Source organism: Lagopus leucura, unplaced genomic scaffold (assembly GCF_019238085.1).
Source record: "Lagopus leucura isolate 7727_CA_CO unplaced genomic scaffold, USGS_WTPT01 Super-Scaffold_100022, whole genome shotgun sequence".
NCBI classification, from domain to species: Eukaryota; Metazoa; Chordata; class Aves; order Galliformes; family Phasianidae; genus Lagopus; species Lagopus leucura.
This window is the reverse complement of record NW_024962275.1, coordinates 8,393,937-8,409,415: the sequence shown is the minus strand read 5'-3', so window position 1 is coordinate 8,409,415 and position 15,479 is coordinate 8,393,937. Positions and strand designations below refer to the sequence as shown.

Here is a 15,479-nt window from a genome sequence, read left to right as displayed (position 1 = left end):
CCACAGCAGCAGGAGGGGGTGATAAACGAGAGTTAAATAAATGGGATCTAGAAGGTGGGCAACAAGATGGGGAAGGGTCTGGAGGGCACAGAGCGTGAGGAATGGCTGAGGTCCTGAGGTTTGTTCGGGACAGAGCAGAGAAGGCAGAAAGGAGGCTTCGAGGCAGTTCTACAGCCTCTCATGGCAGCCCCTCACCAACACTGCTCTCAAACACGAGGTGTGCGTTTGGGTGGTGCTGTGCAGGGCCCCGTGATCCCTGGGAGCCCCACGGACTCGGGGTATTCCCTGATCCCACGATTTTGCAACGGCGATATTTTGACGGGGAAACGCTTGCCGTTGCGCTGAGTAACGCTTCAACAAATAACAAACTCGGCAGCGACCGTCCCCGCGGGGCTCAGTATCGGCAGGAAGCGGCAGCCCCGCACCGTCCCACCGCCCCGGGGCGGAGCACCCTCCGCACCGCCCCCCCGCCTATAAAGGGCGGCGGCCGCGGCCGCGGGCAGCGTTGGGCCGGTGAGCGGCGGACCGCGGGTTCGAATCCCGCGGGGGGACGCTGGAGGGTCCGGGGGGCGGCTGCTTTCGGGGGGATCGAGGAGGGGGGAAAAGAGGCAAAGGGGTGATGCCACGCTCCGCTCCCGCAGGGTCGTCGCCATGTCGGTGTCACACAGCTCCAGGCTGAACAAGCTGGTGCGGGAGCAGTACATGAGGCTGCCCCAGGGAGGGCTGGTGCAGGTCACCTACGTCTGGATCGACGGCAGCGGTGAGGGCGTGCGCTGCAAGAGCAGGACCCTCGATAAGGAGCCCAAGAGCATCGAAGGTAACACCGCCTCCTCTCCTCCGCTGGCTGTTGGTGTGGTGGGTGGGCGCTGAGCCTGGCCGTGATGAAGCGTTGAGGTGCTTTGGGCACTGGGAGGTGACGTTCACCTGTGCTGGTTGTGCGGTGCTGGCGATACCCGGTGCAGCTGTTGCACAGGGCTGTTCTATACAGCGGTAATGTAAATATCCGGCTGCAGGGTGCCCAGCCTGCAAGCTGTCATTAGTGCTGGGTGGGAAGGGGAGCTGCACTGGTACGTGGCACACTGCGAGCCGGTCCTGTGCGCCCACATCCTCCTGGGTGCCCAACTCCGGGTCTAATCCAGCAGCCCCTCACACACCCCACGTGAGATACCTCTTTTCCAACTCCACCCCTCTCTCTGCCCTTCTCCCACCCCACAGATGTGCCCGAGTGGAATTTCGATGGCTCCAGCACAGCGCAGGCGGAGGGCTCCAACAGCGACATGTTCCTGGTGCCCGTCTGCATGTTCAGGGACCCCTTCTGCCTGGACCCCAACAAGCTGGTGCTGTGCGAAGTGCTGAAGTACAACAGGAAACCTGCAGGTGAGCATCGGTGTTGTTGTTGTTAATAATTCTTAATGCCTGTCGCCCTGGGGATAATTTGCAGTGCTTCTCTCCAAGGGGACTGCAGGCACTGGTGCTACTGTTTGTGGAATTGCACTGAGCACTTGGCCTAAGGCTCTGAAATGCAGGTGCCATGGGTGCATGCGTGGATGTGTTTTGGAGGTGCTGCAACAAGCAGGAGCACAGCAAGGAGGCTGATGTCCCTAGGGCAGAAGGGTGAGCTGGGGACTGATCCTGAGCGCACCCAGCCCTGCGGGGCTGTGCAGAGCACCAGCACTTCATCTTGTAAATAAGAGGGAACCGCAGATGGGAAGTGGTGCTCAGAGCACTCAGGGGTGGAAACAGCAGGAAGAGGCGCTCTGCTGGTGGATGGCTGCAGGAAGGGAGCTGCAGGCAGGAGCTGGTGCGGCGCAGTCAGGCACGGGGTGTCCTTCTGCAAGCACAAGGACTTATCGGCGAGGGCAGAAGTCTGCAGTCCCGGCAGTCCGTTTGTCTGTCCATCTGATAAAGGTGCAGCTGGAGGAGGGGAGCCTTGGAGGAAGGGTTTTTGTTGAGATCTGTGCTTGGAGGCAGCTTTAAGCATGGCCTCGAGTGCTGGAGTTGGATTTGGGCCCCATTAAGTACCTCTCATGTCTTACTGTCCTGCTCCCACAGCCCTGGAGCTATGGGGATGAGGAGGACTAAACGGGGGCTGAGGATGGGAGCAAAGACATAATGGGAGATGGGCAGACCCTGTTCCCCGCTGTGCCAGGTGCCTGTGGGACAGGGCTGGCAGATGTCCTTGCTGTCTTCATGTGCAAGAGGAAGACGAGGACAATCATAGCTGGACATGGTGATCTTAGAGGTCTTCTTCAGCCTTAATTGTTCTATGATTCTATGACCGGAGGTTGTGGTTTAGGGAGTGATTTAATGAAACCTCCTGAGTCTGTGGCCGTGCAGTGGCTCTGCAGGGAGGAACCCAGTGAGTAGAAAGTGCTGCATGAAGGGGAATTCGCTCACTGCTTCCCTTGGGGCTTCTGTGGGAAGAACTTGGAGGTGGCTGGGACTGAGAGGGCTGAGGGCGACCGGGTCTGACTGCAACCACTGCTCACAGAGACCAACCTGAGGCACACCTGCAAGAAGGTGATGGACCTGGTGAAGGACAGCCACCCCTGGTTCGGGATGGAGCAGGAATACACACTGCTGGGTGTCAATGGCCACCCCTACGGCTGGCCCGACAACGGCTTCCCTGGCCCACAGGGTAAGTGCCTTCCTGAGGCCCCAACCCAAATGCTCAGCCCATAGGGAATGCAATCCTACAGCAGGCATCCCCATCCCAGCCCCATCCCATCGCCAGTGCTTCTCTGTGGTGGGTGGGAGGAGGTCGGGAACTGTTTCACCGCTGCCCTGTGGCTCACATGAGCCGGACCCCATTGCACAAACAGCTCTTGGCTGCACGACTTGTTTGTCAAAGGCTGGAGAGCTCGGCCGGAAAAATCTCCCCACGGCTGTTGGTGAAAGGACCGGCTGGGTGCATGAGCCCAAGCACCTCCTAGAGGGGGCCGGGGGTTTCCCAACCCGCCTTACCCAGCCCGGCACAGGGACGGGCTGTTTGCAACATCTCCCTTCCCCCAGGCGGGGAGGAGATCTTCCCCTGGCAGGCTGAATGAGGAAGAACCCTGTGAAACCGCAGCCTGCTGACTCTTCTAGGCACGAACAATGCCGGCTGTTGTCAGAACAATGTCTGGAGCCTGAAGTGCTCAGAGAGCCAGGGTGGTGCCGCCGGGCACATCCAGCCCAGCTCTTCTTATCTCTTGGTCGCCTTCCCATGCATTGCCAGTCCAGTTGAGCTGCATAGATAAGGCTGAGGTTGCACCACCACTGGGCTCTGGATTTTGGGTCTGAGCTCCGATGCACTGTGGAGGGCAGCGCCGTTTGATTCCTGTAAATTCTCTGTGACCAACACAATTCTCTGTTGCCGAGTTGGTGGGATTTCTTCCCCAGTGCTTTATTTACCTGATGCCTTCTGCCTCCTCCCCAGGCCCTTATTACTGTGGGGTTGGAGCAGATAAGGTGTACGGACGTGACATCGTGGAGTCCCACTACAAGGCTTGCCTCTATGCGGGCGTGAAGATCTGCGGCACCAACGCCGAGGTGATGCCCTCCCAGGTGGGTGCTTGGAGGTGCTGACCATGAGGATGCTCTGGGTCTGCTTCCCCCAGATGCATGTCTCCCATCTCCCCTTGGAGGATTCTCTGCTGTTGGGTCTCCAGTGGTGAACATGTGTTGCTGGCTTAATCCTGCAGCATCAGTGGATTACCAGGATGGCAGCAAACCAAGCTGTGGGTGCCCACATCCTGCCCTTGGTCCTGAGGACCCTCCTGCAGCACACATGGCTGGAGGGGATTTGAGTAGTTGAGGTGTTATCTCAAGGTGGTCCCTGATTGCTTTATGCATGTGGCCGGGCTGGGTAGTGGCAATTGGAGCCTCCCACTGATAAGCAGGGCCTTGTTGGCAGGGGGCTGAGGCAGGACATTACAACTGTAACGAACCTGTTGCTTGCCCTGACATGATCAGTGTCCCCTCAGCTGCTCTCAGCATGCTGTGATCCAGCTGTGCCGTGCCAGTGGAGGTGGATGTGTCACTGCTGCTTAGTCACCATGAGTGGTGCAACCCTGTCCCAGGAAGGACGCCTGAAGATGTAGGGACGTCTTCAATCCCATGCTGTCCTGGGTAGATTTTTTTTGCACAGCTCTGGTTTTAGCAGCAATTTAGGGTTTATTAATGCTTTTATGATAAATCACAAGGTTAGATTGCCTGAGTCTTAAAGTGCTTCATCAGCACTTAATCATTAGCCAGTTGAAGGCAGCGATTGCTCAGAGAAGATGTGGGTGCCCCATTCCTGGAGGTGCTCAAGGCCAGGCTGGGGGGCCCTGGGCAGCCTGATCTGCTTGGGGGCACCCGGCCCACTGCAGGGGGTTGTAAGTGGATGATCTTTAAGGTCCCTTCCAACCTAAACTGTTCTGTAATTCTACAATTCAGTGCTTCAGTAGAATTTGTTACAGTTGAATACCACAACTTAAAGGCTTGAGAATGGCCAAGTTCAATGAAACGCTGCAGGGTATTGGAGGGGATGTTCCTCAACCCTCAGCTGCATCAGGACCTTCTTCCCATGGTTCATTTCTCACCTACCCTTTCCTCAGCTCTCAGTGGATGGTGAGATCTGTCCCAAAAGGGCTTCTCTTCTTCGGTGTTGGTCGGCAAGGAACCTGAAGAAGCTGACCCTGAGGCGTCCCATTCCAGGGGAGGATCAGGAATCATAGTCTGCTGTGGGCCTTGGGAGCTCAAGGGGCTGCTGTCTTACGATCCTTATTTGTAGGACCTCGAGATAATTGACTTCAGTCAGACAACTCCCCATTCTGTCCGCAGTTCAGGTGAGGCAGTGCTGGAACTTTTCACGCACTGCACAGTTCCAGTACCCAATGGATTGCACTGTGGTCTACAAAGCTCAGCCATTCCCCACGCTGCCAGCTGTTGCTGAGGCTAATGGACAGGAGCTGCCCCATCAGGTGGCACCAACATGACCCCCCCACACACATTCTTTTTCCCTTGCAGTGGGAATTCCAGGTAGGCCCATGCGAGGGCATCGAGATGGGTGACCACCTCTGGATGGCTCGCTTCATCCTCCACCGTGTCTGTGAGGACTTTGGGGTCGTGGCCACTCTGGACCCCAAACCGATGACCGGCAACTGGAACGGGGCCGGGTGCCACACCAACTACAGCACCGAGGAGATGCGGAAGGAGGGAGGCCTCAAGTGAGTCCTTGGGGCTGCAGCCAGGAGGGTTGGGGCAATGCGCTGAGCATCTGATTTTAAAAGCCACTTGTCACATGCGGTGGCTTGAGCATATCCCTGTGTCAAACCTGACCCCATCCATCCCCCGTAGACACATCGAAGCCGCCATTGAGAAGCTGAGCAAGCGGCACGACTACCACATCTGTGTCTACGACCCGCGGGGCGGCAGGGACAACTCCCGGCGCCTCACCGGCCACCATGAGACCTCCAACATCTTCGAGTTCTCTGCTGGCGTGGCCAACCGTGGAGCCAGCATCCGCATCCCACGCCAGGTGGGCCAGGACGGCTTTGGCTACTTCGAAGACAGGCGGCCGGCGGCCAACTGCGACCCCTATGCGGTCACGGAGGCCATCATGAGGACCACGGTGCTCAACGAGACCGGGGTGGAGACCAAGGAGTATGCAGAGCACTGAGGCCGTGGGATGGGTGAGGGTTCTGTGTTGACACTAATCGTGCCCGTGCTCAGACTCTTTAGGAACCTCGCTTCTGGTTTTGTGAAACGTTGCCTTAGAAATCCTATATATTTTATAGTAAGAGGGAGGGGCCCAACCTATTTTCTCAGCCACGTTTTCTGGTTCCTGGTTTTAGGTCACACCTGGGGAGGTTATTGGTTTTTTTTTAAACTTGGATTGAATTTTTTTCCTTCTGATGGACTTTACACTGTGATGTACATAGATTCCTACATGGAAGCTGCAGCTGCTGCTGTTTGCACCTGGGCAGGGTGTGTGCTTTTTTTTTTTTTTTTTTTTTTTCCCCCAGTGTCTCTGTTGCAAGGAAATGATAATAAAGAATTTTCCTGGCTGCGTGGCAGCTGTGTTATCCTGCTACAGGTGCATTTTTCTGTACCTCCAAGAGCTCCATGCAGGATTCAGCTTGAGTCTTGCTGACGGGTTGATGCTGCTGGGATCAGGCAGCGCAGGAGCTGAGATGCTGGAGGAGCCCTGGAGCAGTTTTAGCTGCTGCAGGGGCTGTGCTGCCCCATTTGCCGCATCCCAAAGCTCATCTCCCTCCATCGTGATCCCCACAAGGCAAACAGAGCGGCACAGCCTGAGCAAACAGTGGCCGGGGCAGCAGCTGGTGGGTGTTTACACTGAGCTGCTGAGTCAGCACTGCACACAGCAGGTGGGGAACAGCCCTTGGGAACACTTGGGGCTGAGCGATGGAGCTGAGCGATGCCCCCACTGCACCCCCAGCACGATGCCCCTCGGCAGCTCGAGTGATGGATGCTCTGCTGATCCCCAGGGATGCGGTGTTGGTGTCTGTGATCCTGGAGGCCGTGGATTTCTGAGCAAAACGCTTCAGTGTCACTCCAGATGACCGTGGACAGAATGTGGGTGCAAGTGAAGGGGGTGGTGCACAACAGTGCCTGTTCTCCAACTGCAGGTTCCCCTGTTGGGTGGCATGGGCTGGTCCTGGGCTGGGACAGCTGCATGGCCACTGGCAGCAGTTACCCAGAGGGGATGGGGTACTTGCTTTGGGGATGGATGGTCTCACATCTGCCCTAGTGCTATCAGAAGGATATTGAATCTTGTTTTGCCTTTTCCTGTGAAGCGATGAGCCCAGTCTGCAGATCCCAGCTCCCTCCTGCTGGTCACAGCACTGCCAGAGAGATGGCAGTGGGAGATGGAGATGCTGTTGTGCCCCAGATCTGTGTGTAGCCGGGAGCCCTTGGTGTCTCTGAACCATTCAGTAAATGCAGCCTGCTCCTCCCCACACTAACAGGGATGTTTTCCTCCCAGAAATTGCCATTCAGTATTTTTAATGCTTTTCATCCAAACCACAACTCTGTCTTGTTTTCCTCTCATTTCTATGATGTCTTTAATGGGTGATGTGAGCACTGGGACAGTGACTGCTGCCTGCAGCTGGAAAATCAATAAAGAGCTAAATCTGGAGCAGGAACGCTCTCATGTTCCTTTCTCTGTACAAGTGGCTTTGAGTACAGCACTGTGCCACTAAATCTGGAGAAGCATGGAAATCTGCATTGCCAGCATACAGATGACTCTGGCACAGCACCGTGTGGGGTGCCTCCATCCCTTTGTGTCCGTTCTTGGTCTTATTCTATAATTCTCCCCCACTGGAGCCATTTGGGGAGGACAAGGAGGCTCCAGAGACTCCCAGGGCCACAGGGGCTGTTCCCAGCCCTGCGTGCTGCCCACAGGGGATGCTGCGGTTTCTGCGTGCTTGGATGCTGCTGGCTGTCCTTTGCCAGAATGTAGATCTTGCTTGTACTTTTTGGGGTCAAAATGGGTCAGAAACCATATTTTATGATTTTTTTAATCTCTTTTCCCCGTTAAAGCAGGAAGATTTCCACCCACAGGGTCAGCACCGCAGGGGAAACAAGGACATGGGAACCTGCTCTCAAGAACTTTTCTAACAATTTGGCTGCTGTAGGAGGAGGGTTGTGGGGCTCAGCTGGCAGAGCAGATGCTGGGGACGGATCGGGTCGGGGCCGGAGGCGGCAGCGGGCTGGCAGCATCGCCATCCCTATGCTCACACCATAGCAGGGCACCATGATGACTGGCAGCAGTGAGGGAGCCCCACGCCAATCCCAGCGCAGGAAGGGCTGCTAGGCGGGGGTACAGCCAGGAAGCCCGGCTTTGCCTTGGGGCACCTTCACCTAGCGCTGTCCCAAAGGGGCACCCCGAGATCTTCCCTCTCCCGGGGCCGCATCCTGCGCGGGGAGCGCTGCGGGTTCCTCCGGGTGCGGAGCTCAGCCGGGGCTTTGCTGCCCTCAGCAGGCTCTGAAGCGAACGGCAACGAGCGCGGCCCCAGGACCAGCCCCGGCCCCACAGCGCCGTTCCCACCCGGCAGCGGGGAAACAAAACACATCTGAGGTTTATTCCCGCACCCCCGGGGACACCGGGTCGTCCCGCAGCTTCCTGTGCCCCCAGAGCTCTTTCCATCCCTCCCAGTGTGTTACACCGGTTTCAGCCAAGGTCTTTGGGCTATGTTTTTTTAAATTATTATTAGAGGACAGTAGGATTACAATTCTGATGCTAACAGTGGCACTACTGAAAGCTGCTGGGCAGAAGTGGGGAGCTCGAGGTAGAAAAAAGGCTTGAACTGAAGTCAGTAATAACCTCTTTTTTTTCCCCCTTCCCCATCTCCCAGTCCGCACAATCTGCTTGGCTCTCTTTATCTCAATAAGCATTTAAACGGTTTCAAATTAGATCTCTGGAAAATGGAACTTCATTCCTTCAGAACTTCAGCCTGGCCTTTAAAAGCCAGCAATAACGTTTTGGTTTTGTATGAGAGCATCTTTGATCTCAGAGGCTCTCAGCTGCAGAGATTGCAGCTCAGCACCAGCAGCTCTCTGCCATTGGAACGCAGCTGTAAGGGAGATGCAGGGAGGGGCTCATCTCGGATGCTCAGCCCTGGTCCTGTGCTCATCCTGAAGCAAATCTGTCTCCTCTGACACCTCCTTGGGAACCCAGCATCCCCCCAGTCACAGTAACAGCACAATAGAGCTGGACGAGCTGTCACAGTCCACTGTGAGCAGCAGGCTGGGGGCTGCAGAGTGTTAGGAATTGGCAGTGATGGGCTGTGACGACCCTGAGCAGCCTCAGCTGTGCCCTCACTCATGGGCCTGGGGCTCTGTTTAAGCTCAGACCGGTAGCATTGCAGGGAGTTTTACTGATGGTCTGGATGTTTGGTTGGAGTCTTCTGTAATCTCTGGTCTGCTGTGCTTGGGAGCAGAGGGCTGGGGTCCTGGCTGGTGAGACCCTGCCCTACAGCTGTGGTGTCTTCGCTGTGCCCCAGTGGGAGAAGGGTAAGCTGGAGGGGCTGAGCATCAGGGCAGCTACAGCATGGGGTCAGTTCTTCCTGGTGACATCCATGTGAGGACCTGGGATACTACCACGTGTCCTCTCCAGAGAAGTTCTCTGGCAGTGCATGGGTTTGAGGAGGACGTGATAAAAATAGCTGTAGGTAGGGTTGGGTTTAAAACATCCCCTTCTGCAGGGGTGATGGATGCTGCTGGGAAACAGAGCAGCGAGTGGGAAAATTAGGCTTGCCCTAAACCCATCTGAGCCTCAGCTCATGGGCAACCTGGGAGGAGTGAAAAATGCAGCAATGAGGTGCTGGTTCAGGGAAAGCGAGAAAGAAAGATGTTAGCAGGTCTGGCAGCAGCTGATCTGTAAGAGAGCTCCAGGGAGAATGCTGAAATCAGTTTGGGGGCTGCCCTGCTGCAAAGGCTGCTCTCAGATGGCTCTCTTCTGCAGGGTTTAATCCTGGGCATATGCTCACAGTGTGCCTGGGGTGTTGCCACCTCATCCGCACGCTCACAGCCTGTGCTGTCACTGTGGTCCTGGCCGTGTTGAACCAGGCACACCACATCCTTCCCTCCTGGTCCTGAGCCAAGGGTCCGGTGGTTTATCGCACAAGATGTGTGATGCCTGATGTGTCCTTCTGCCAAGGTCCCTCTTCTTGCATTCCCCAGTGCAAGGGCTTTGTTATTCCCAAACAACCCAGTGAAAGAGCCACGAAGCTGCTGGCTGCAGAAGCACCACCTGATGGCTTGGTAAAGACGGGCTGTGGACTTCACCAACCTCACTAGTGCCACCAGTTGGCAGGAGATGCTCAGTGTGTGCTTCCAGCACGGGCAGAGCTTCCATCAGTGCTGTGCTGAGGTGGGGCAGTGCTGGGACAGGCCCTGGAGGCACTAATCAGTGGTGCTCAGGTTGGGGCAGGTTTGGCAGAGGTGACTCACCTGCTTGTGACAAGCCTGCTGACATCAGAGCACTGGCCTCTGAGCTCCCGGAAACTCAAATTAATGATGATGGAAGGGAAAAATCTTGTGTGGGACAGCCCTGGCAGAGGGAGGTTTGGGCTGAGATGACTTATAGTGTATGCCTGGGTCTGGAAGGCTTCTGGGCCAACAGAACTGCACTGCTGATGTCTCCCAGCCTGAGCCTGGGAAGGAGTGTAGGGGCTGTAGGGCGTCTCCACCTCATACTCTTGATTTGGGGGCTGCCATCACCCCAGTGTTTGCTCTTCTCTCCTCAGGCCCCTCATGCTGGGCTATGGGGAGAGTTGGGGGATTTCTTAGTAACATCTTGTCTGTGCTACCTACTGCAAGGTCCATCCCACAGCTTTTATCATCTAGAAAGGGGATATGGGGACTGGTTAAATTAATCCTCACTGGAGGCTGCTGAGAGGTGCTGGGATCGCTCCTGGCAGCTATGGTCAGCCTAGATAGCACCACTGACCCTGCTGCAAGTTATCTCCTTAGCAGTCAGCAATGTGGGATGACTCCTCAACTCTTTCTGGGAGGGGAATGTGGTGCTTTTAGGCAAAAGATCTGCAGCAGGTGAGATGGTGGACTTTGCACAGGAGGGGCTGATAAGCCACAATGCGGAGCCCACGGTGGGGCAGCAGGAAGGGCAGTAGAGTGCGAAGAGCCTGGGAAAAGCTGGGTACTGCTGGGTGTGATGGTGGTGAGTGCTCTGCCAGCTATCTGGGCTGCCCTGCTGTTACAGGGAAGGAGGAATGAAGAACCGGGCAGTGATGGGAAGGGAGACATGATGTCAAACATAAGGTCCAGGTGCCTTGCTGCTCAGGTGGTGATTGGGTGTAGCTGGGGGTCCCACTGCTACTGAAGCCATTGCCTGCTCAGGAATGGCAAGCGTGTGGGCACTGGTCTGCCTGTAGGGAACACAAATACAAACAGTTCTACAATGAGAAGAGAAATGCAAAAAGAATATGCAAATCCAGCCCTAAATTTTAATTGGACTTCTTCTCAGACTGGATCCTGCTGGGATTGCAGAGCAGGTGAGTGAGGCCTCCTGCCCCCAGAGCTCGCAGGCAGACTGCAGTCCCTCTGCCTGAGCTGTGATACTGACACTGTGGGGAAGGGAGGACAGACGTCCCACCTGCTGATTTCCCCCCACAGTGAGCAGCACAGGCTCTTCCAGTGAAGGAGATCAGAAATCCCAGCAGTGACTTTAGAATTATAGTAATAATAATTGATGCCTTGCTGCTCTCTAAGGATTTTCTAGCAGGTTAGCCAGGTGTTGGATAGGTGTTAAGCAATTAAAGCAATAACACCCATGTAACAGGGGCAGGTGCCAACTGTGTCATGGGCTTGCAGTGGCTCAGCTGGGGGCTTGCTTTATCCCCTAATTTTCTTTGGCTTTGGGGTGAAATTAAATGGGAGGAGCTGTTTTAGGGGAGGTGGCCCTGAATTGGCTTTTTCCTGCAGAGGTGGGGATTAACTTAGGAAAGCAAAGCAGGCCAAGAGCATCTGGTGTTGCCTATGGATGCTCATCTGGTCCCTAACAAGGAGACATAAATGTCATCATGCGAGCTCGAGGGCTTGCACGTATCTGTGTGCACCTGGGGACAAACATCAATGCCTCAGCCCTGTGTGTGTCTGTATGGGGGAGGCTGCTCCTGCGGATTTCCATCGATACACAAACGGCAATACGTGGGCTTGCATTGACAAAAACCAGCACAATAACGTGGGGGCTGGAATAATGCTTTATGGGAAGAGACTTGAAGGGCTCAAACTGTTTGGTTTATCAGAGAAATAGAGAGATGGCTTGATTTTAGTGCCTAAGTGCTACCACAGGGAGAAATTACTCAGCACTGGAGGACTGTTTGATGTCAGGGAAGGGCAGAACAAGAACCGGTGGTTGAAGCAGAAGCCTGCCAAAGTTGGACTAAAAAGCAGGCGTGCATGTTAGCAGCGACAGGGATGAGCAGCAGAAGCAAACTGCCAAAGCATTTGCCAGGATGTTTCTGTCTCTTAGTGAAGGGTGGTTTTGTTTCTCTGGCGGAGATGCCTCAGCCAAATTATTCCTTGATTGGGTGTACAGTATGAGGGTAATGGGATGACGTTGCTGTTACAGCCCCTTAGTTGGTTGTTTTTCCTCTTCTTTGATTGATTCCTGGAGTCCTGGCTCAGGGTATGAGTGCTGAACGGTGCAGAGATGGAGCCCAAAGCTGCTTCCTGGCCTCCTCATGGAGCCTCTGAGGGTTGGTGCCTCCTGGCTCTGCTCGGCAAGTTGCTCCCATTGCTCACCGCTCTTCTCCATAACCCCAGGAGTGGATTTTGAGGCTCTGAGTTTCCTAGGGAGATGCAGATGTGGATTCAGCAGTGGCCAGGGGCTGCTGAAGAGCCCTGGGACATCCAGATCTTAGAGCTTTGTGTGCCAACAGTGGGACACCTAGCTGAAATGCCACCGTGTGGCCTTGGGGAAGCTGTGTGGTGGAATGCAGGCACCCGCAGAATGGAGGCGAGGAGCACGGCTGTGTTTCATGCCAGCAGAGAGGGAGGGTGTGTGGGAAGTGTGGCAGAGCAATGCTAAACACTGTGTGAACCGATGAAAGGTGTCAGCCCAACACAAAGGAGTAATTGTTGTTGTGTTACTATCGGGTGACATGCTCTGCTGGCCGGGGAACTGGCAGAGAAGCAGCCAGGTACTGAGCAAGGCAGGGCAAGTGATTTAGAAAGGTGTATAAACCTAATTACAATAAATCATTAATATGTGGCTTCTCTATGGGAGTACATCTGTAAAAAAAGAAATTATGAGCGGTACATACAATATTCATATCAGAAATGAGCCCTCCAGGGGTTTTCTCTTCAAATGGAATAGTTTTAGCCCAAAGGAAGCTTAAGAAATGCGATAGCCAGCTCCCTGGGTTGCACCCTTTCTGCCTTTGCTCTTCCTCAGTCACAGCAGTCATGCAGCCTGATGTTTTGGGATGCTAAGTGTTGCTCCCAGCTGCTTGCCTGGTAGGATGGAGGCAAGAATTGGAAGAACAAGAGTGATGGTGAAGGCTCCTCGTCTCTTTGTAGCAGGAGGAGAGGCCAAAAGGAGAGAGGCCATGAGCCTGGGATTGCTCCATTTCCCCAGCAGTTGTGCATCATGAAGTGATGCAGCACATGACGGTGACGTTGCAAGCTACAAATTGACCCAGAGATAACGTGCTACTGCCTCACCCAGGAGTGCTCGCATCAGGAAAGCTGGTGTCAGTCACTGCCAAGCTGGGGAGGCAATGGTCTGAAGTGGGGGAAGCTGAGGCACGGTCAGGTGCAGCATCGCTGTGCACAGCTGTAGGACAGCAGGTAGAGAAGAACAAATGTAAGCCACAGGAAAATGCCCATGATTTATCCACGAAGCCTTCTGCACGCGTACATACGTGGCATGAGAATTGCAGCTGACTGCTTTGTGGGCATGCTCTGTGCCTGGCCTCTCTCCCAGGGCCGGTGACAGGACTGTTGGTGCTGTGGGCACAGCTCAGGTGCCAATGGGTGCGGCAGCTTTTTGCTGCATGCTTTATCAAGAAATTTCGTGTTTCTTAATGTTGGTGGAATGTGATGACACATGAAAGGAAAGTTTGAATCTAAAGCTGGGATTGACTTTTAATTTTCCTTCTTTCTTTCCTTTTAGACTGTCCCTTTTAATAGTGGGGAAAAAAGAGGAAGGGAGAACAGACAGAACGAAGAGGAAGTGAGAATTCCCACCAGCAGAACAAAGCCTCCAAAACAACTTCAAGCAAAACAATGGTCCAAAATAGCAGGGAAGGGGATCTTTTGCAGTGTATCAAACATCACTGCCTTTTTTCCACCCGCTCTGAGTCTCAGTGCTGGTGACCCTGCAGGCAATTAGATAACATGGGTGACTCCAGGGCACGTGTGGATGAGCAGGGAGGTAGGAATGCAAACATGCATTGAGCAAATCCCTCCTGAACTGAGCGCTGCCATGTACAGGGGAACAGCGGGTGCCATGGCATTGAAGGACTCACATATTGGATTATCCCCATCTCGTTATGTTTTATAGATTGCTAAACTGTGGTCTGGGAAAGGATCAGCACCATGGCGTTGCTGCTGACTGCCTCACAAGAGCTCCTGTGTTTGTTGGGATGCACAGCGCTGTCTTGCAGTGCTGTAGCTGTGCAGCAAGCGCATGGCTGGAGCCAGGATGCCTTTGTTCAGCTCCTAGCACAGGAATCCCTTTAATGCTCTTTATGACCTTGAGCAAGTGACCTCACAATGCTTAAAAATACTCTCCTGCAAACAAGGAGTATAAATCTCAGTGCATCAGGAGATGCACACACTGCAGTGCAGCGTGTAAGGGGTTTGGTTTCAGCTCAGCAAAGAGCTCTTACAATCACGAGCTGCCACACGTCAGTGCTCAGCATCCTGCTGGGATGGGGGTGCTGGTGCTGATGGGCACAGTCAGGGTACAGCCACTGAGTGGCCTAATAGCGTGCAGAGCTCTGAATCTTCAGACATCTTCCATGAGGGAGAAACAGGTTCAGCAAAACCTGATGTAGCGCAGGGTGCTTCTGCTACCCCTCACTTGTTTGTGTTGGTTGGTTTTTGTTTTTTGTTTTGTTTTGTTTTTGCTGGCAATGCCACCTGGAGAGACTGGGAGGGAACTGAGCAGCAGAGGCTGCTGACAGAAGATGCAGGTTCATCTTACAGAAAGACACGAGAGAAAAGTGGCAAAACAAAAGCTAAAAGGGCAGCGCAAGGAGAGCGGTGTATGGAAGCATCTGAGGGTGTGTGCACCACAGGAGAAGATGAGCTACTTAAATTGTTGGCACAAGCCCATAAGGGTGTTAGTTTCCTGTGATGATGCACAGGCTGGAAAGAAAAAGTAGCTTTTAAGCAGCGGAGGAGTAAGGGCCTGCAAGAGCTCAGCAGGAGCCCTGTGTGCTGAGAATACACAAACTGTTCCTCAGGCAGCACTCAAGCCCCTTTCAGTGGGGTTTTACGCTATGAAACCCACCGTAAGGTGACCTGGGAGGCTCCTGCAGCTCGGGCTGGTGTCACTGCAGGGCTGGCCGTCCTGCTGGGCGTGTGCTCTGCGGATAAATGGGTAAGCAGCCCTTGTTACGCTTATTCATTCCGCCCGTGTACACAACCTGCTTGTCATCAGCCGGGAGGCCTCTCTGGGAGGTGCCTTTCCCCAGCACTGCGTTTGGTGTTTGCTGTTTGCTGTGGAATAAAGGGATAGCTGTTTATTTATTTATTTTTACAGACTTTTTGAAATGGAATCACGCAGCAGAAGTAATGCTGAGGGGGATATACAGAGAGGGTGATACGAGGTGCTGTCCTGCTCTTTGCCCCCTGGCTCCCTGGGCTTGCCTCCCAGCCCTGGTCCCATGCTGTGTGCCTGTATGCTTCTCACTGGGCACATAAAGTAATTGGGGATATAAAAAAAATAAAGAGGGGGGAGAAATGACAGCTGGGCAGGGAGAATTACAGGGAGATCAGATTAGAGGAAGCGCTGGGAGGCA

At 54.4% G+C, this 15,479-nt stretch overlaps 1 protein-coding gene across 1 annotated transcript; it reads left to right on the top strand.

The window, feature by feature from the left end:
- The first annotated feature begins 509 nt into the window (after positions 1-509).
- LOC122184197 (glutamine synthetase) lies at positions 510-7,126 on the top strand. Its single transcript, XM_042878968.1, has 7 exons — positions 510-531; positions 642-817; positions 1,216-1,377; positions 2,492-2,638; positions 3,419-3,546; positions 4,993-5,192; positions 5,323-7,126. The coding sequence occupies exons 2-7, from the start codon at positions 652-654 to the stop codon at positions 5,642-5,644; spliced, it is 1,125 nt and encodes a 374-aa protein (XP_042734902.1). The 5' UTR covers positions 510-531; positions 642-651; the 3' UTR covers positions 5,645-7,126.
- The last annotated feature ends 8,353 nt before the right edge of the window (positions 7,127-15,479 follow it).